The 20,887-nt window shown below is 43.2% G+C and overlaps 1 protein-coding gene across 1 annotated transcript in view; it reads right to left on the bottom strand.

Moving 5' to 3' along the window:
* The window catches only part of CLCN1 (chloride voltage-gated channel 1), a 36,219-nt gene extending 18,378 nt beyond the window's left edge, over positions 1-17,841 (bottom strand). The window contains exons 1-8 of the mRNA XM_015642932.2: positions 17,478-17,841; positions 11,058-11,211; positions 10,419-10,550; positions 8,845-8,973; positions 8,608-8,741; positions 7,752-7,829; positions 6,916-7,027; positions 1,385-1,510 (exon numbers count right to left, since the gene is read on the bottom strand). Coding sequence (XP_015498418.1) covers positions 1,385-1,510; positions 6,916-7,027; positions 7,752-7,829; positions 8,608-8,741; positions 8,845-8,973; positions 10,419-10,550; positions 11,058-11,211; positions 17,478-17,684 — 1,072 coding nt within the window. The 5' untranslated portion in view covers positions 17,685-17,841. The remainder of the gene's footprint in view (positions 1-1,384; positions 1,511-6,915; positions 7,028-7,751; positions 7,830-8,607; positions 8,742-8,844; positions 8,974-10,418; positions 10,551-11,057; positions 11,212-17,477) is intronic.
* Positions 17,842-20,887: the final 3,046 nt, after the last annotated feature.

Genomic DNA, 20,887 nt, shown 5'->3' with positions numbered 1-20,887 from the left:
GACTGGGTATGTAACTTTTGAAGGGAAATAAATGAGCAAGAAAAGACATGAAAGACAAGTTAGAGCAGACATGATAAGAGATCATAAAATAATGAATGACTTTAGCTAGAGAGAAGTTCCTAGTTCCTTAATACAAGGACAAGGAGGCTGACAACACAAAGAAAATACAGAACTGTGAAAATGAATGATTTTTCTTAGCCAGTTGAATCATGGAACTTTTTAACCTAGACAGCCAATGAAGAAGAACTTAAGGAGCTATTAATATGGGTATTAAAGCTGTCTGGATGAGTTTCAAGAAGGGATAGGAGTCAAGATGTTTCAGGATTAAGCTAATTTCTAGTGATTTGAAATTAAACTAATTTCTAGTCATTTCTAGTGATTTGAGAGACCAACAAAGGAGACAGAAAAGACAAAGTGAAGGACAGGAAATTATCTCCTGTTATCTGTCTTTGAGTTTCTTATATTTCTTTTGTGGAAAGAATAGAAAGATTTGGGCTTTGGGATTTTTTGTGACAGACCCAATGATTAAATACCCCTCACTTTTAGGCAGTGCTACACAAAGGAAGATTGAGTCACTTTCTACATTCAAGTAGAAAGTGTAGTCATTTTCTATATTCCAGGGAATATTCAACCCCCCCAAAAAATCCAGCCCTCTGAAGTCAAGAGAGACATGTTGTATCAGTTTTAAGTAAGTAAACTGCCCACATGGAACTCAGTAAAATAGATGAAATTGTAAGAACAAAAGACAAAGGTACTATAAGGAAAAAGTTTACATAGAAATGGCAGCCTTCTGTTCCAAAACTCTATTCCTCCAGTGGCTGAGATGTTCTCCTGAACAAGCTTGACTTGTACAATTTCTGTCTGCAGCAAATGTCACTCTCATGCTTTTCAGTTACTTGAGACACTTTATTTTTTCAGGTCCTTCAGTCAGATCCTACCAATCCTGTACTCCTAATCATTTAGTCATCTCAATTTTCTCACCTGTCTGTTTTTAGTCAAGAGATGACCAAAGCAGGCCATGCGTTTTCCAGCAAGGATTACATACATCCTCTGTGATGGGATATCTCTGTGATTGCAGCCTGGATGCTGTTCTGAGTAGAGGCAAAAGAATCCCACCTCAGGGGGGACTTTTGCTTGCTGAGGACTCATATTCTGTCATTTATCAGATAGATACACCCTGGCTCTCCTAGGAATAGGTTGGGCTAGACAACTGACAGGACGACAAGATACTTCCCTTTCTCCTTCCCTCCATGCTGCTGGAAGTCGCATGGTGTGGCAGAACTCCCAAACCTCATAAAAACCTCGCGGTTTTGAGAAAGATGGAAAATAATGCACTAACAGAGCAACTTTGGTACAAAGAGAGCAGGAGTGGCTCTTAGCTTACCTGCATCCTTGTTCCAGACAGCAAGGACTCGGAAGACGAAGGCGCTAAAGGTAGCTGCAAAGAAGCCTCTCCAATAATTGCGCACAGCAAAGTAAGTGGAGGTGACCTCAATGCTGAAAAGAACCCCTAGAAAGAGTTGGAAAGGGAGCAAAGTTAAAGTTACAAGTGTCATGTTGGAAACATGAGAGAGGATTCTAAATAGCTTTCTAGAGCAGTGGTCTCCACACTTTTTCAATCATGCACTCCAACCAATGAAAGGTTTCTGAGCATGTACCCTGCCCCCATATGTGTATTTACTTAAAAATAATATGCATGACCTTCTGTACTAAAACATTGTGTACACTATCCAACATGCAAGAAAAATGGATAGTAAACAAGGATGAGATAAAAATGAAATAAACATAATTTTAAAGATAATCTGTTTTATTTATTAATGGAACAAAAAAAATTGTTCTCACAAAAATAGTAATACTCTTTACTTTTTAAAATCTGAGTTTTATGCTTCGTGACACAGGGATTCAAAGGACTGGTTCTATGTTCAAGTATTTTGATACTTGGTCTGAGAAGAATATCTCACAAAGACACATAAATCCAAATGCAAGAAGTGTATCATTGGCTGTGCTGGCTAAATCATGATACTAATTTTTCAATCCCACACACCACCTATGCAAAGACTTTGGTTAAAATTTGGATAGTAAATTTTCATCCTCTCTGATGTCAATCAGTTGTTCTTGCAAAATAATCAGAAGAAGTTGAATTTTTATATTTTTAACAAGTGTGTTCAAAACCCACTGAAAATCATAATCTTGAAGATTTTTTTAAAAGCTAGTTATTTCTTTTTTCAAGTTTTTTGAGTACATAATGAGAGTTTTTGTAGCTAAGACACTTACATTGTATTTGGCAACAGATTCACAAAACCTCCACAGTTTCTTTTGAAAAGCAGTTTCTCACCCACTGTTAGAACATCACTTTCACCTTGAAGTACATCAAATATGTTTACTTTTACAAAAATAACTGCTAGGTAGCAATCTACTGACAGATACTTGTCATCACAGAAAAGATCACCAAATTCAGAACACTTGTCTTTTTGTAAAAGGAAAACGAGCAATTGGACTTTAAATTCTATTCTTCTTTAAAGTAGCTGTCAGATAACCAGCAAATGCCTGTAGGATTTCTGTGGTCATGTCCCATCTTGTTATGAAGTATTGTAAAGATTCTACTCTTTCAGGGTCTTGTTTTTATGAAATGAACCACATCAGCAACATCCTGTAGCACTCTGTGCATGTCTGGCTCCCATTTCTTTGCTGCAGTAGCTCATCTGTGAACACTGCAGTGCATGAATTCCAGGTGTAATGGTGTCTAGGTAACCTTACCCCCCAGTTCTTCTCTTACTCTGCTCCACCAGTTGTTCATGCTTGCAGAGCTCTTCCATAAAACATTTTTTATTAAGGAAGTAATTTACTGTTGAGAATACAGCTTCTGTGGTAAATACTCCTTTCAGTTTCTCACAGAAAGAAGTCCTGCATTTCACTATTGAAACAGAATCTGGAAAATACCATCATCTGAGGCATTTTAGAAACATCTGCACTCTAATCCAGCTGCACAGGAAACCTCTCCCACTGTGTAATTTGTAGACTCTTGCTTCTTCAAACCTTAAGCAATATCTGCTATGCATCTCCCAGCAGTGTTTACCAATGAAGACACATATTCTACTTTGCTGCTCTATTGTTTTCTGTGTATTATCACAGCCATTTCTACCTTTTATGGCAGCAAGAACAAGTGTTTCCCCTGTGGTATGTGGTGTTTTCTCTTTCTGCTGTGAAGCAAGAAACCTCAAAGGAGGCTTCTCTACACATTTGTCATTAGGTTCACTGAAATTTTGTCAAGTATTGGATTGAATGTCACCAGGCTTGAAACATCACTGAAACAACCGTAGAGGTTTGTCTTCATGTTCTGGATGCTTAGATTTTAAGTGTCTTGCTAATTCTGATGGCTTCATACCCTCATTAGTTAACTTCTCAAAGCACACTACACATGTAGGGTAAGCTTCATTGTTAACAATAGCAGATGTAAATTCATATTTAAAATAACCTTTGATAATTTTAATCTTTTTTTTGTCTGACTTCCTCTCAGATCTGATTAGCTGTCCACTGTTTGTACCTCATAATGGGACTGAGTAAGGGCCTGTATTGGAAGTGTCAGTTCTGCCACTTTCCTGTCATTTCTCTATGCTCACATTATTAGTATTATCTTCAATCCATTTGCAGGAACCCTTTAAAGCCACTTTTCCAATTTGTGAGGATTAGTTTGTTGAACACAAGATAATATAATCCATAAATCCACTTAATCTGGTGTGGGCACACATAGATTGGAATTCGTTGCAATAAACTGAAAGAGAGTAAATGATTGAGGGCACCACGGCCAACCCTCCAGGCTGGGAGCAACTCTGCACCTCATGCACTGTATCAGACAAGTGGCCATCTGACATATTAGGGCACCAAATACCTAATATCAGTGAAGTTTAATCTATTTACTTTTTTATATTAAAAAAAGGAAATTCTGCTATTTCCTTCCCACACCAAACAGATCACCTTGTGCATCCCCTTGGGGTACACACACCCCAATCTGGAGACCACTGCTCTAGACAGCCTTCTCCTCCTGCCTCCAGGAAGTGGACAACATGTGGAAAAAAGACTGTCAGAGATGCTGGGGAGGTTGAAAACGCTAAAGGTAAGTGTCTTTGTCCAGAGAAAATGTCACATCAAAAATGTGGTGCAGGAGAGGGGAGATGAGAAGAGGACTAGGCAGGAGAGGATTTAGGTACCTGAAAAAAAGGAAACAGAACAGCCACTTGCCTCCAAGTGGTGTCCCAAAGCAGCAGCCAACACCCACAGCACACCCCACAGTCAGGACATCTGTGTAATAATAGGGCTGCTACTGGTGAAAGAGACAAAGAGAGACAGACAAACAGAAGAAAGAAGGAAAGAAAACAGAGAGTGAGTAACAAAATTGGCAGGTATGACTGCATGGTGTCACCCAGCTCTGTTGCCAGTCTCAGAGTTATAGCTATGTTTATCTTCATTCTCCCTTCTGGATGGCTTCAAAATAATGAAAGGGCAACACCTGGCACAGGACAGGCATGTACCTGGAATCACACATTCAAGAAACATGAAGAAGGCAGCATCTTGTTTCCTTTGAAGCACACACATTTCTGTCACTGTGGAAGAAATGTCTCATGGAAAATCCTGCAGAGGGTGGAAGGAGCATAAGTAGGTTTTGCTCCATCTCTTTAACTTTGGCAGGGAATCTCAAGATGCACATGTCCCACAGAATGCCTCAAAAAGCATACCCTGTGACTCAGTGTGCACAAGGCACATGCATGTCCAGAGCAGGGTGTGGACTGATGCTGAAGGTTTTTCCATGCTGGGTGGGTGAGTGTGTGACAGATCACCTAGAAAAGCATGGTGCTGTCCTGGAGAAAATGCTCATAATAATAAAAAACATAATTGGAAGGTATAAAAGGGAGAGTCTTTCTAAGAGACTGGATACCATTTGCTTGTCAAGGGCTAAACTGGCTTTTCAAATCCATCCTCCTTAATACACAGGGGGGTATTTACCTGCAACAACACCAAGAAGTTACACACCAGGGCAATATGAAGTGAAACTGCAAGTTATATCCTGGACCAAGGTCAGCTGAAGATTACATGATTCCCAGGTAATGGAAATCACATTAGGCAATTTAGCATGAGTCCAAAAGAGGAACTAGGACTACAGAAACTATGACAACTTTCTGTTTGTTCCCACACTAGACTGTTATCAGGGACTCACAGCAAGTTTTAGTCCTGTGTTTCTGAATGCCTCTCTGTCTCTGTTCAGAGCTGGGCTAACTGCAAGGTTAGATCAAAGGTAATAGGATCAGGGTGCACAGGATCAGGCTGCTAGGGCAGCCCTGAACACCTTCAAGGGCACCAATTCCCCAGCACCTCTTGACATCTGTGCCACCCTGAACCACCTTTGGGACCAGGGAGAAATTGTTTTCATGCATAGATGGAATTTCCCTTGTTGCAAGTTGTGCCTGTAGGCTCTTTGTCCTTTCACTGTCCTCTTCTGTGAAGATTTTGGATATTTTTCTGACATCTCCTTTAGCTACCAAAGGCAGCAGTTAGATCAGTCCCTCTTTAGCCTTGTTTCTTCTCTAGCATCTCCCAGTCATCTATGTATGATTCATCCTGGAGTCTCCAAGACTATGTTAATTCCAGGTATAGAGAAAGAAACAAGAAGTGTAGACTTCTACAGAGAATTTTTTTATTTGGTTGGGGTTTTTGCTTTATTTTTTTACCATTAGCACAGATATTATTCTTCTGTATACTTCCAACGGTTCCACCTGTGGTCTGATCCTTGGTTCTGAAACTGCTTTCTCTCAAGGCTTTTGGCAGACTGACAAATTTTGCCTTGAAGCCTCAGGCTTCAGCTCAGGCTGTCTGCATCTTGCTAGACTGCCCACATATGCACAGTTCTCAGCCTCTCTCTTGCTTAGCCTGATTTTCATTCTGGCATCTTTTCTCAAGTTATCAACTGAACAACCTCTAATCTGTAGCTGACAAACTATGTTCCTTCCTTGATTTTTATTTTTTTTTTAATAGCTAACCAGAGTAAAGATCAATATTACTGTTGATACAAGACCATGTTGCATTTGTCAGCGAACTCATCCATTTGAAGACTAAAACTAAAGTAGTACATGGAAGAACTAAAGCCAACTTAGAAAAATCCCAAGCATTTAAAAACTCCTTACACTTCTGGGCACTTCTGGTCCTGCAAAGAGGTTCAGAGAAGCACATGGGGAGAGAGGGAAGTGAAAGACAATATCTATGAATATATTTATGAATATATTTCTGATGCTTTAGGAAGAAGTTATCATGTGCCTCTGTTTAAAGAAATTCAATAAATCAGAAGACTACTACAAATGCATGGGGGAGACACAAATTTCCAAATTTCTGCTCCAAGTGGGATCATGGAAAGTTGTGAAGGGACCACTGGAGTTGATTCCCTGCTCAGAGAGCTGTTAGTTCTGTTAATTCCAATGTTAGATCAGGTTCTTGCCCAGCTGAGTCTTGCACATTTCCAAGGGTGGAAATTCCCTGGACACTCTGAGCACCTATGCCAGTGCTGGACTACCCTTGGGAGAGAATAACATAATTTCCTTTAACAGAGTCAAAATTTCCCTTGTTGCAAGTTGTGCCCGTTGCCTCTAGCAAGATATTTTTTTTGCTTCTGTTGTCTATTTGATCTTTATTGAGTTTCTGGACAGCCCTTGGTACTGTGTTCATGGCTGGCAGGGACTGAACAAGCTGCATCATTAGAAATTAGGACTTAAACTTTTCCCTTCCTTTCACTGCCACCAGCTACACGTGAAAAGAAATAACTCATGTTGCTGAAGTGGAGAGGGATCTGTGGAGAAACTTTCATGAGAGCAGGAAGTCTGACAGCAAGAGGAACTGTACATTAAATGTCACGTATAGGAAGACACTTGCCTCCAAGAGGAGCCTTGAAGCAACATCCGACTCCAACTGTGCAAGCCAGCACCGGGAGGTCGAGCTGCCGATGCGCATTCTGGAACAGGGAGTGCAGCCAGAGACGGGCATGCTGGGGTTAGAGGGAGCAAAGCCACGGGGTTAGGACCCAGAACAGTGAAAATAAGCAACAGCCAGCAGCACAGTCAGCCATTGCTATTACAAATGGCAGGCTCTACACACTTTAGTGCAGTCTTCAGTACTGGCAGCTGGTCTCCAGCAGAGACATCTGGTCCTTGTGCACAGACAGGATCTACTCAAGTCAAACAGCACCTCCAGTTGTATTGCACACTCGTGTTCTGCTAAGAGCCTGCACATAAAGGAGCTCCTACATTTATCTACTTGTGCAGTTAACAGATTTTTTTATACAACCAGTCAATACAGTGATCAGCCCGCAGAGGCTGTTCTGCAATAGCAAAAGCATAGAGACGGTGTCAGTGTCTATAATTAGCAATGCTGTATAAATTTGGCTTAAAGACAAATTGAGCTTTGTCTGCAGCTACTTTTTTATACAGTCAATGATCACAGTGCAAAGGCATCAATCACAAGATTGAAAACTTGTCAAACACATACTCCTAACCAGTCTGTGTGTAATTTCTGGGTAACACTGGTGGTCCTGCACAGTTATTTGGACTGTATGTCTGGCCTTGCAATACTTTTCTTCAGCTTGTGTTTTACTGCTCTACAGCAACACAGTAAACATCAATCTACGTGTTTCCTCCGTGTTCCCTGGCCTACCCATACTATCCTGGGAGCTCAGCCAGTGGAAGAACTGTGTGGAGAGATATGTGCCTTACCTCATACACCCCACAGAAGATCGACATGAACTTGCTGAGTACCACAGCACAGATACTGGCAATATGCACAAAAGGACCCTGCAAGAGAAGAGGGGGAGAAAATCAGTGAGGGCTGCCCTCTGCTCACTGACAACCATTTAGCTACTGCAGGCCTCATAACTTCTCTTTGGCCATCTCTGCCGGTAATAGAGCCATTAAGGTTGGAAAAGACTCTGAGCTCATTGAATCAAACCTTTTATGTGGCATCACTCTGTTCACCACTAAACCATGTCCCCAGGTGCCATAACCACCTTTTGAACCCTTAACACCATTTGAACCCTTCCAGGGATATTGATTCCACCACTTGCCTGTTTCAATGCCTGACCACCATCTCATTGAAGAAATTTTTCCTAATATCCAATCTAAACCTTGCCTGGTGCAACTTGAAACCATTTCCTCTTGTCTTGTCACTGTTTACCTGGGAGAACTGATTCCCACCTGGCTTCAACCTCCTGTAAGGGAGTTGTAGAGAGTGAGAAGGTCTCCCCTGAGCCTCTTTTCCTCCAGACAAAGCAACCCTTCAGCCACTCCTCAAAAGATTTGTGCTCTAGACCCTCCAATCTTCCTCTGTTCTCCCATCTCCATTTAATTTTTTTCCCCTCTCAAAGACTGCCTGACTCCAGTTCTTTGATGTTTCCTATATCATGTCTCTGAAAGTGGAAGGAAAATGGCCAGTGAAAGATAGGTGTTGCTGGAAAGAGCAGAGCTTTGAGAAGAGGAAATGGTGGTGAAAGAAAACATTTATATTCTTCTTTCACAGACAACTCCCACCTTCCAGACCCTGGTCACTACTGCACACAGAATCAGCAATATTTACCTCTTTCCCCACAGGCATGCCACTTCCAAGCCCAGCTGTGAGGGCCACAACTTTGGCCACAAAAGCTTTGAGAGTGAGATACTCCTTGAGGACCACTCCCCTCATAATGGTCTTGAGCTCTGGGATCCCAGACCCTGAAAACAGCAGCAGAGCCGGGGATGAACAAAACCCACGGGCAAATGGAACAAGAAAAACGAGACAGACAGAAACAGGTCTTTCCATGCCTTCTGCCCTCACCAACAGCCTGTGGAGAGACGAAGTGGCAGAAACTGGCCGCAAACAGAATAAGGCCGAGTGGGAAGGCAACCCACACCGCGTACTGCAGAGGGACATTCGGGTGCAGCGCTCTGTATGTCCACTTGTAGGCTGTAGACACACAAACAGAGAACTTGTCAGTAACCACAGCTGCTCCAAACAGGCTGGAGGACATCAGAGAATCACACACTAGCTACATGTGCCCATGCTAAATCTCCTTCAGAAATGGTACCCTAATGCTCCTTTTCTAAGACAAGCCTTATTATGAGTGTGAGTTTCTCAATAAAGAAGGCATTCTGAAGGAATGGATAGAGGACACTATTAGTACCTGTGTACAAGTGTGTCATAAAAAAGGTGTATTACATGCAGGTGTGAGGACAAATCACTGTGCAGTGTCTTCATTTGGCAGTGTGAGGGTCTTGTGTAGGTTCTGAAGGACAATAAAGTGGTCCACCAATCATTCCTTCATAAAAGATTAGTTTAAGAGCTCTGATTGTGATTTCCCTTTGAGAGCAGCAGAATGGAAGCTGTGCCAGCAGCTAGTAAAACAGCAGTAGTACTCAGCCAGGTACAACAACATGAGCTGCTGAGTATCCAAACTGGACTGCAGCTCCTCTGCAACTCCATCTTCCCTGTCTGGGCTGGCTCCCCACACAGCCTCAGCAGAGGCTGAGACTTGGCAGGCGAAAAGGAAAAAGAACCCCAAAGCTGCAGGGAGTATAAAGGACAGGAACCCCGAGAGCAGATTATACCAGTCACCTGGTAAATGGGGAAGCTCTGGAGGGAGAAACACTGTGCTGGAAGCAGTGCTGAGAGCTTTGAGGAATTGCAGCAGCCCAGAGGAAAAGGCTGGTGTCTGTGTGTGCCAGTCAGGGTTGGGACACAGAGGATAAGGGCCAAGGAACAGTGCAGCTAGCAGGATGTGGCAGTGGGCAGTGTGTGTGTGTCCACACTGAGATGGGGGCTGAAAGATCTTGTGACTTTGTAGCTGGCAAAGGGAGGCAGACCACAGGAAAAATGCAGGGAAGGGATATAAGGGGAGATCTTTGTGAAAATGGCAAAAAGAGAGGGCACTATAGGCCCAGATGGTAGAAAAATTCAGGGCACTGTGTAAGTAAAAAATGGAAAGAACAGAAATGAGGCAAAAAACAGAAACAGTGTCAGGAGGGCATCTAAGAAACCCCTTCCCTCCCATTGCCCATGTTCTTAATATTCCTGGGAAGAAAGGGAAGCAGTATAACAGGAAAGGCCACAGCAACACTTCCCTGTGCTCCTGCATATTCAAGGCAGCAGAAAGAAAAGGGATTCAAAATAATTGTCTTTGACTCATCATAAACATATTCCTTGTTTCTGCCCACTTACTTCCAAATTTCTCCCCTGCCATCCATTTAAAGAACCTCTCCCTTTACTAAGTTTCCAGAACTTCAGACTTCCCAAGCAGCGAGGGTTGAGGATGGGACTGTGATGTTAAAGGAGGAGCAACACTGGTGACTGGGTTTTGTAAAACATTCCTATCATTTACTGTCTGCTTTTTGCAACACCTGAATGGGACCCACCCTGTACGGTCTTTGCACTGGCATAATCCACTCCCCAGCTCACCAACGCCATGACCAGACCCAAGAGAACCAAGAAAATCCAGTCCTCTCCAAGCTTCTTGGTAACATATTTCTGGATGCGTTTAGCACAGTCTGTGGAGGGAAGAGTGAACCAGAAAAACTGAGTGAACATTGATGAAGCTGGTCTGTCTCTCCTGTGCTGAGAGTTTACTAAAACAAGGATTTATTTGGAGGAATCATGGGCTTTGTGTTGAAAGACTGATACCCATCCCTCTCTCTCACATTTTATGTAGTTTAAAACACATTTAAAAAAGGGGGGTGGGGGTGTGCAGGACACTCAGGATGGAATTTTGTACACTAGCAGCTAAAGTCTGATACAAGGAGGTCCTTTTCCTCCCATTACAGAACTCTGTTGTGGAAAAAAAATATTTACTTGGGACTGGTTTTTTTTATTCCAAACATAGCTTTTCTCTTTCTAGGATGAAAGCTCATATAGAAAAGGTTTTTCAGCCCAATGAAGTTCGACTCCTTTTCCTTCCCTCTCTGCTTCTCCCCAGTCACAAATGCTTAAATCCCATCTCTCTTGCTGGCCTACCCTAGTGTCTGCTAGGAGGGTAATGTAACATGAATTACCCCTACCTTGACATTTGGAATAGTGCTCTTCTTTGATCTGTACTTGACTGTCACGTTTCAGGGGTCTTCCATGGTTCCTTTGGGCCTGTTTCTTCAGGAGTTTTGCTGCTTCCTTGTCTGAAATGTTATCTGTTATCTGGTCTGTGTATCGGCCATAAAGCTGGAGGAGCAGAAAACAAGAGGGATTACAAGGAAAGGTAAGGCAAATGCTCCTGCACAAGCAGCATTAAGGATGACAAGGCAGATCTACCAACAGACCCAAATGTACCAAGCAGAGAGATGGAGACACAGAAACGCTCAGACAGATGCAGCTCATTTATTATTTGGTTTTTTTTTCTTTCTAGTTTCCTCTTTCCAATCTCTCCAAAACCTTTTCACCTCCTTTTTGGGAGTACAAGACATGATCACAGAATATTCATTATTTTCTAATGTCCTGGGGAAAAAATGGCTGAGAGATTGAACATTAAGAGACAGCATTTGAGCATTAAGAAACATCTTTCTGGAGGTACAAAAGAAGGTCAAAGTAGTTCACATGAGGCCGCCATCCTCAGGGCTGTCTCATAGATTTCAGCAGCACTGTAAAACATCTCTGAAGGTTTTGAGAGGCATTACACTCTCAAACAGGCTGCAGGAATGTCCTGCATCTGTTCCTCCTGCTGCCAAGGAATGCTTAACAGGGCACACAGCCACCGATAGTGCTCATGGAGGAAAAGAAGCAGCATCATCACAAAAATATCACAGGCTGCTCCAATCATTATTTACCCAAACCAGCATTTTAAGTCCTCCTTTATCTCCAATCCCTCAGAAATTCCTAATTGCTTAATCTAGTCTTTTTCTTCAGATACTAATCTTGAAGTGCAGTTGGTTATATGCGGTTCACAAGCAGCTACACATGCTTACCAAGGACATTTCTTACAGGGGTCTACAGTAAACTGGGAAGTTGTGCTGTCATGTCAACATCTTAAGAGGGTTGGAAGAACCCTGACTGTGCCCTGTGTTTGTTTACCAGATTCCCTGAAGAGCAGCTATCCCACCTCACTCTTTCAGAGTATAGGTGGGGAAGGTGTGCTCTTGAGAAGCAGAGAATGAACCTCTTCTCCTTTCATGTCCTTCACTGAACCAGGTTTGGCTTTACTGCAGACCAGGTTACCACCTGATGAGCTTCCCACCTGCGACAAGGTGACCCCTTTACTCCCTCCCCAGCACAACATCTGCTTCTCTGAGATTTTCTGAGTGGCAGGAGGAGAATGAGCCATGTTTTCATCAGCAAAATCAGACACTTAAGCGGGAGAATGACAGGACGTATGGCAGAGATAAAGCACTACCACACACTTAGGAGACATTTCTATTTGACAGTTCCTGCCTCCCCCTTTCAAAGTAACAAAAGAGATGTTCCTGTTCCCTTGAGATAGAATAGATACAGAGACTCACAGGAAGATTTACACTGGAAAGCACCTCTGGAGATTTCTAGTCCAAGCCTCTGCCCACAGCCTGCAAACTCCAAAGCCAGGTAAGCCAGGTTAGGCTGCTCAAGACCTTATCCAGGCAACTCCTAAACATCTCCAGAAGCAAGAATTACCCAGCTTCTCTGAGCACCTCTTTCAGTGCTCTACCAATTAGTATTTCAACATAACAAATAGGACTAAAGGTCCTGAGTATTTTATTTGTTTGCACATATTCCTCAAGAGACACTTGAACCATGCGCCATAGCTCCCTTTGGAAATCCTAGTGGTTTTTTTTTTCTTCACAGAACCCAGATCTATACTTTTTTAGATCATCCTGTTCTAAAGATGGCTCACCTTCATCTGAAAAGCTGAAAGTACTCTTCCATTCATCACCGTATTGGAAGCTACACAAATTTAATGTAATTATTACCCATGTGATTACCAACACATTCTAAGCAGATTAAGCAGACTCTTTGCAGGGAATAATGGCCATGCTCTGACCCCCTTAAAACAGACAGGACAGTGAAACATCAGGCTGAAGTATTTGATCTACAATGCAGTCCTACCTAGCAAACTGCTCCTTTGTTCTTTTACTGTGTCTTTCAGTCAGAAATGCCACATACTAGCAGATTTTAGACAAATGCATCTTCACATCACCTCAGCCAGTGTTTTATTGCTGTTAAATGGTCATGAGAGATGGGTTTATGTCAAATGCAGCTTAAACCCATGTCAAGCATGAGATTCAAATTAGAATCTTCCATCTGCCAGATAGAACAGCGTGACAGTATAATAGTATGAATGTTGAAAGTCCTCATATGGTATCCTAGTTCACTGCTTCTGCCTGGCTGTAAAATGGTGCACTCAGGGTAGGGAAAAAAAAGGCAGTTAGTCCACAGACATAAAAAAGAAGTTGCTGTCCTGGCAAACCAGGTAGTCCCAATACATTTAAAGAATGCTTCACACATGTGCTTTGCTTCTCCAGGATTCTGGAAGTATCTAAAATGGTAGGAGATTGTAGGACAGAGAAAGAATCCAGAAATAAGAAGATGACCTTACAGCAAAATTGGGTTAGGCAAGAAATATCCACTCCACTAGAAGATGTAAAACTAAAAATATAACACAGTACGACTCTGACTGTTCCTTCTTCTGTTGCTCTCTCTCTAACACAAGGAACACAGGGTTTCTGAGCACAGAAAAAATGAAGACAATTTTATAAGTTCTCAGTTACCACCTTAGTGTTGAACCAGCAATGGTATTATCATGCCTACTTGGCTAAATGCTGAGAGAGAGCACTAAAATGGTGCAAAAACAGCTGAAGGTATAAAATACCACTCAGGATAGATGGGAGGAATGTAAACCACCCTTCTCCCCCCAAAAAAAGTCCCGCAAAAAACCCCAAACCAAAAAAAAGAAACCCCAAAAAACCCAACCAAACCATCCAGGGAGAAAGCACAACCAGGTAAAGTTTATTTTCAGAGATGAAGCATTTATCTATGCAAATGATCTTTTGTCGTTCCAAAACCTGGGGAAATTTCATTGTTTGAATAACAGAGGAAAAGCTGCACAGAATCTCAGGGGAAAAAATACGTCACAGTCTCAAGACTTTTCTGGGAGCTGTTCTCTGAGGCGTCAGCAGCTGTATGAAGCTGCCCTCCTCCCACAGTCCAAACCCCTTTGGCTGTTCCTCATGCCATTCAGACTGAACAATACATTCCCCACAGAATACTCCAGTCCTGAAATCCCTTTCCCCAACTCTGCCAGTGCATCCTGTTTATGATCTGCTGCTCCCAGCCACTGAGGCAGCCTTAGCCTGTACTTCCTTTCCCTCTCACTCCTTGTAGCCATCCTGCCATTCCTAAAATTATCTTCCTCAGGTGATTTTTTTTCCTGATGCATCACCAAAGAGAAGCCATACCTGACCTCACAGGTGAAACCTCCCCAAATGCACCACATACGTTAATTTAAATGTCAGTAAAACATCTCAGTCAACTGCTTAGACATAGAGCCAATGAGGCACAAGTAAGGGACAGGGGACAGGAACAAAATAATAGCTGTACCTGAAGAAAAGGTGGCAAAGGGGAAATCTAACAGCAATGCCACTATCTAAAGGGAGAGAGGGGTTGGAGGGAAACATCAAAGCAAGATGTCTCAGAGGGGCACAGTGATAGACAAAGGGGAAAAAGCACAGCTTGAAGGAAAGGAAAGACCATGCAAAGGAACACGTGTCCCCATCCATTCCCTCTTGAGGGTAGTTCAGCACAGGAGCAGGTGCCCAGTGGGGCTGGGGAATCTTCAGTCTTGCAGATGTTCAGAGCTTGCCTGGAAAAGGCTCTGGACAGTGTGACCTACCTTTGGAGTCAGCCCTGCTGTGAGTAGGGGCTTGGGCTGGAGAGCTCCAGAGGCCCTCCCACCTACCTCTCTCTGTGAGCCTGTTATTCTGTATTACTGCATTGCCTGATTTCTTATTGCACATCCCTCCCACTACAGCCATCTGTGTATTGCTGAGTGAGCTCCCTGCCAGGAGCACCCTTTCTATAGTCACAAATAGCACAGCTTTTAAATACTTCACCAGCTCTAACTGCTTTCTCATGCAGAAATAAAACAATACAAAACCCTACAGTGTAGGATAATGTATATTTTTATCAAGGTATATTACATCGTCTGTCATATATCTACTATCTGTTATATTAATTGTAAAAAAAGTAGGTATATTATTATTATTATTTTACTATTATTATGTTATTATCTATTAACCACTACATATTTTTTGACTATCAATTATCTGAAGCTCCAAGGCAAAACATCAAGATTTCACTCTTCTGGGGCCTGTGTAAACCAAACCAAATCACAGAAGGCAACAGCTAGCAAAAAAAGAGCACAACAGAATCAAAATCTCTGTCAAATATTTTTTCACGTGACAGTGAAAGTGGGGAAAGAAATCTTAATGATTACTCTGTGTGGAAATGGATGAAAACATGTGCAACTGGTTGTTTTTCATTCTAATTGCATGATAATAAGTGTGCATGTTTGTACAAAGTACACATGCATATTTATAATTTATCTGCCTGTGCAGGAACCACCAGGAAAATATACACATCCACAGAAAGCCTGGCTTAGCCAGAATATGTTTGCATGCAAAGTCCCATGATGAATGTACATGCACACGTGTACACGACTGCTTATATAAAATATTTCTAGGACACATTTTTCAGAAAGCTATAAAAACAACTGTCTGGTTTTCAGATTGCAAATTGCCTTCACAAATGCATGCTTCCTGGGGGATGTTTCTGCCTGAAGATATGCATGGAAATGGGTTTGATGGCCTTGTTGTTTGTAAGTTAGATCATCTATCTACATGCACTGACCACCACGCCTCTGGAACTGAGCACAGAGACATGCTGGTGTCAGGGAGCAAGAGCACAGAGATAGTGGTGTTGCCTCATCTGTGCCTACTGGACAGGCAAAAACTAAAACTGTGGTTTTAGGTGTGTGGGACTGGCATATCTGCTGGATATGTGTGAACTGGGATGTTTCTGTGCATGGATGTGCTTTACTGGAGAAAGGGTTTGCACCTCACAGCTCCCCACACCCCAATAATGGACTCCCTATTGGTCCATGGCACACTCACAAATGTGTGTTTCCTTCATCCACCTCAGCTCCCCAGCCCTATTTGCAGCCTGTGGGGCAGGCATGACCCCAGTGGAGCTCAGCCCCAGGTGGGCACATGCACTTCTCCTCCCCATCCCACCCCCTGTGCTCACCCTTTCAGTGTGGCTGCTGCAGCCAAAGCACTGCCTTGCCTTAGTGCAGATAAAGCCTAAACTGCTCCTGACAGTCCATCTGGGATGCTGCTCTCAAATAAACCAGTGGGGTGGTTTTGGAAGACTTTAGTGCAGGACACATGCAAACTCTCAGATGCTGCAGGCAGTTTCAGAAGAGAAATCCCTGAATATGGCCAAGGAACCGACTCTCTGATCTTTGGCAATGTGACATATAACTATGCTCATTGGGATGCTTATCTACTGGAAGAGATTTTCTTGGTTGCAAATATGCCTGTTTTCCTATCACTAAATCATGTAAGTCTTTAGAAGACAATTAATGCAATCTCCAATCATTCACCATCATGTAAGAGGATTTGTATTCGTTTAAGGAGAAACATCCACTTTACGAATGTCACATTCACATGCTCTCTTCCTCATAATTTGACTGGATCCTTCATTACACTGAAGCTCTCTTAGATCAGCTTAATCAGAACAGAGTGGTAGGAAATAAGACACCAGGACTCTGCTGTAAACCCTCCCCTTTGCAGGAGGCTGTTCCAAAAGAAGAGGTAAGGGAGACACAGAGCATAATGGAACAAAAAGCCACGACCAGAGTACACCTATATCCCAGGCATTCTTCTGAACCAGTGCTTGTACAAACCAGAGCAAGAGTCAGGTCAAGATTAAGGGTTAGAAAATCCCTCAACAGCTCCACTGAGAGTTATCAAAAATACCAATATACATGTATGGGTCTATGACCATGGAGGGCTTTATGAGAAAAGTCACAAGAGAGCTTTACTTCATCTACACAGCTGTGCAGACAGATACCCATCTATATACACCACTGTTCTCTTTGGTTTTACTCACTTGTGCTTTACTTAATATCACCATGCAGCTGAAGGCAGCTGCAGCTTCTCTTTGCAGTTACAAACACATTAATACTCTGGTTAATTTCCCCATCCCAACTTGCCCATCCCAAATCTCGTTGCACCCATGGCAGGTGACAATAAGCTCTGACTTGAATTACTGGTAGGATCCTTGGTGTGAGCACAGCCATGAATGTCAAAGCCTGACCTGGAGTCAGCAAGCGAAGGGGAGAGCTGGCGGGAGTGGGGATGGACAGGGATGTTTGCTCTGCCAGCGCCCTTCTGAGAGCCCCAGGGCCTGCGTGGTCCCAGGGAGACCTGTGCTGCCACAAACGTCCCGTTGTCCAGCCCTACCTGTGGGTAGCTGCGGGAGTTCTCCGGGGAGCGCAGGTCGTCCCCGGTCGCCCCGGCCTCGTGTCCTGCCTCCACAGGTATCCCGTAAGGGGTGCATTTCTCAAAGCAGACATAGTCGTACTGAGGTGTGCCCCCCCACAAAGCTGGCTTCGAGCTGGGCTCCTGCGTCCTGCGCTCCGAGCTCTCCATACTGCTCCTCACGCTCATCCCTGACTGAGTTGCTGCTCTGGGCCTTACCTAGAACCACCTGGTGCTCTGGCAGAGAGCATGGCCTCCGCATTCTCTGCTGATCCTTCCTTTCTCTCTCTCCTCAGACCACTCCAACATGTCCTGCTCCTGCACTCTCTTTCTCTCTGCCCCTCCTCCTCCTCCTCCTCCTTGCGCCTCTCTCACTTTCTTCCCTTCCTGCCCAAAGGGTTCAACTATATTTATAGCAACCTTCCTCTGCCATGTGATTCCCCAGTGCCGTGTCTGATCTCAGCAAAAGGCAATAACTCTGCTGGGATTGAATATCAGGTGTGAGCAAGAGGGGAACTCCTGAAGGAGAAGGAGGGGGCAGGAGGTGGTGTGACAGACAGACCTACAAAGCACAGAGCCTGAAAGCAGACAGGAGGAAGCAGAAATTATTATCCAGGATATCTCTTCTTTCACAGCTCCCCATCCCATGCACTCCCTGTTTGCAATGAGAACAAAGGTCAGTGGGTTTCCTCATTTTCTCCCCATATACCAGGTGTCCTAAAGACTGGGCAACAATCATAAGGATGCCAGCAACTCTGGTGGAATGGAATGAGATGGGTGTTCACTCGGTGTCCCAAGACAACTTTTCTAAGCCTGCAGTTCACAGCAGCAAGCACTAACGGAGAAGTCAGGCATCCCTGTAAACTGCTGAACATTACAGCCTAACCTCAGCCTTCCCAGGTGTTCATATGGGGAATACTTTGCACTTCAAAGCATGTCACCGAACTGCTCTGTGAGTACTCAATTATAGGTTTATGCAGAAATTTAATTCTTCTTGATGCTCACTTTTTCACAGACTAGAGCATTCAACAGCTTCTCCTCTTCACTCTGCCACTTGTTTCTCAGCCAGGGAGAGAAGCAACGAGCTCAGCCAACACCAGTCAGCTACCAGCCAGCAACAGGAATGAGAAGCATGTTACAGCAACTTGGCCTAGAGACACCTCCCAGTACTGTCAGTGTGCTGCCTGCAACCATATTTCTTCTGAGGGCTAATAATTAAGGAAGAGCAGAGAGTTCAAGACCCCAGAAACTGTATACAAGAAAAAAAGACCTCACATGCCAAGCTACTAATAGCGAGTAAGAGATTTGCAAGCACGATGGGATGAAGGGAAGACTAAAACACCCTTTTTGGGTCCAGAACAGTGGTCTCATTATTTAATTTTGAAGACTCCTGTAAAACATTTATTTTGCTTTTTTTTTAGTCTGAATTGTCCTTGAGAGTAAGGTGGAAAGAAAGCCTCCAAGAGGAAGACACTTAATTTCTTGCACAAATCACCTTCGCCATGTTCCTGCTAAGAAATGGATATCCATTAGCTTAATATCTGTGTGGATAAGGTTAGTGTGTACAATCTACAACTGGTATCAGGCTGAATATTTACAAAAACAGTATCAGTGCTGCCCCAAAATTTACAGGCTCACCTGTTTCATTCTCACCAGCACTCACTGTACTGTAAACAAGCACTATTTTCTAGAGGAAGATTCAGCCCCATAGGTAGGATAAAACTTGAAATGAATCACCTTAAAGAAGAGTTTCTAAGTGACTGTATCTGGGAAATCAGAGAAAATAATTTGGTTATCCTCACGGGTTACCATCAGAAAGGCATTAATTGCTCCCAACCTGTCGAGATGCTTTTGGAAGACCATTGTCATTATGGCTTATATAAAAACGATGCATAGAGTATACTGTATCATGTATAAAATATAAAAAAACTGTCTAAAATATAAGGTACATCATGTATAGGAAGCCTAAAAACTGAACACACAACATCCCAGCAAACACCAAAGCTGTAATACAGCACTGGATCTTCAGTCACTATTATATGTACTGGGGAAGAGCACTCATCAGAGCCACTGCAGAAAACTAATGAGAACCTTTAGCTGAAAAGTGCACTCTTCTAGCTCTTGTTTTTCAAGAGGCACAAGAATGGCACATTAGAAATTGCTGCAGTATAAAAATGAACCCTCTACTGCCAGCTTATCAAACTCTGCTGTCTGTCTTGCATGATACTGTTCCACAAAATTTCCACAGGAAATAATGATACAATAATAGCCTAAAACAAGACGATTGTACCCTGAAAGGTGTTTTCCAAAAACTGTTCCTCTCAGCTTCCAAACTGGCCCCGGCCTCACTCGCCTTACCAATAAAAGCATGAAGGACCCCAAAGCCAACCAAGTGACTCCAGATGCTACTTGAACAGGAAACCTTTACTGTCCTCATTAGGAAGACATACTGCAAACCCCCTGAGCCCTCACCTGTTCTTCCCACAGCACAATCCTCAGCCGGCGCATGGCAGTGCTGCAACGATGCAGCTGATCCTGAACAATCCCTGTATGCATGGAAATCACCTGTGCAATAGGAAAGCTCATCTGTAGCTAAGGACCTTGTATTCAACTAATTCCCACTTCTCATCAAACAGTATCTCTGCCTCTAATCTCTGTACCCAGATATTTTCTAACAAGGAAACAACTGAGAACTGAAATGCATCATTTCAGTGCATCACAAAATATATGCAATCTGTAGAGATACTGGATTTATGTCACACTATTTCCTGTGTCCTGAACACTAATCTTACCATGCTACTGAGCTTATAAATCAACCATCTCCCTCTTTCCCCTAGGAGGTGAAAGTGCTTTGTCAGCTCTCTGGAAATTATTAACCATCCTTGCTATTTCACAAGGTACCAGCAATCTCTGTCACAGCCTCCAGCCTCACCGACACTACCCTAGTTAAATTCAAAGCAGATACTCTCAACTTGTATTTGCTCTGAGGTCTGCTGCTTCTATTTCACACTCTCAGAAGAACTTGTAGACCCAACAGCTTGTCCATTTTTTCCAGCTGGCACAGCTGACCTAATGAAAAGTAAATTTCCGGCTTTACTCATCATCTTTTCTGTTTTCAGATCTACAGATATAAACATAAACACAGAATACAGAGAAGAAAAGAAAGAATCTGCCTTTCTGCAAACTGCTGCTGCCCAGCAACTGCTGTCAAATCTCCCCATTATTCTTCCTGTAATCTCCTGCCACGGCTCTTCTTTCTCTATTTTCTTTATTGCCTCTCTGTCTTGCTTTCTATTTCCCAGGCCTTGCTCTGCATTTCCACCAGGACTCACCAACTCATTTGCTGTTCTTCAGAGGTTACCAGCAGACACAGGAGATCAGCACATAGCTGG

This window comes from Parus major, chromosome 1 (genome assembly GCF_001522545.3).
Source record: "Parus major isolate Abel chromosome 1, Parus_major1.1, whole genome shotgun sequence".
NCBI lineage: Eukaryota > Metazoa > Chordata > Aves > Passeriformes > Paridae > Parus > Parus major.
This window is presented reverse-complemented; position numbering and strand designations above follow the sequence as displayed.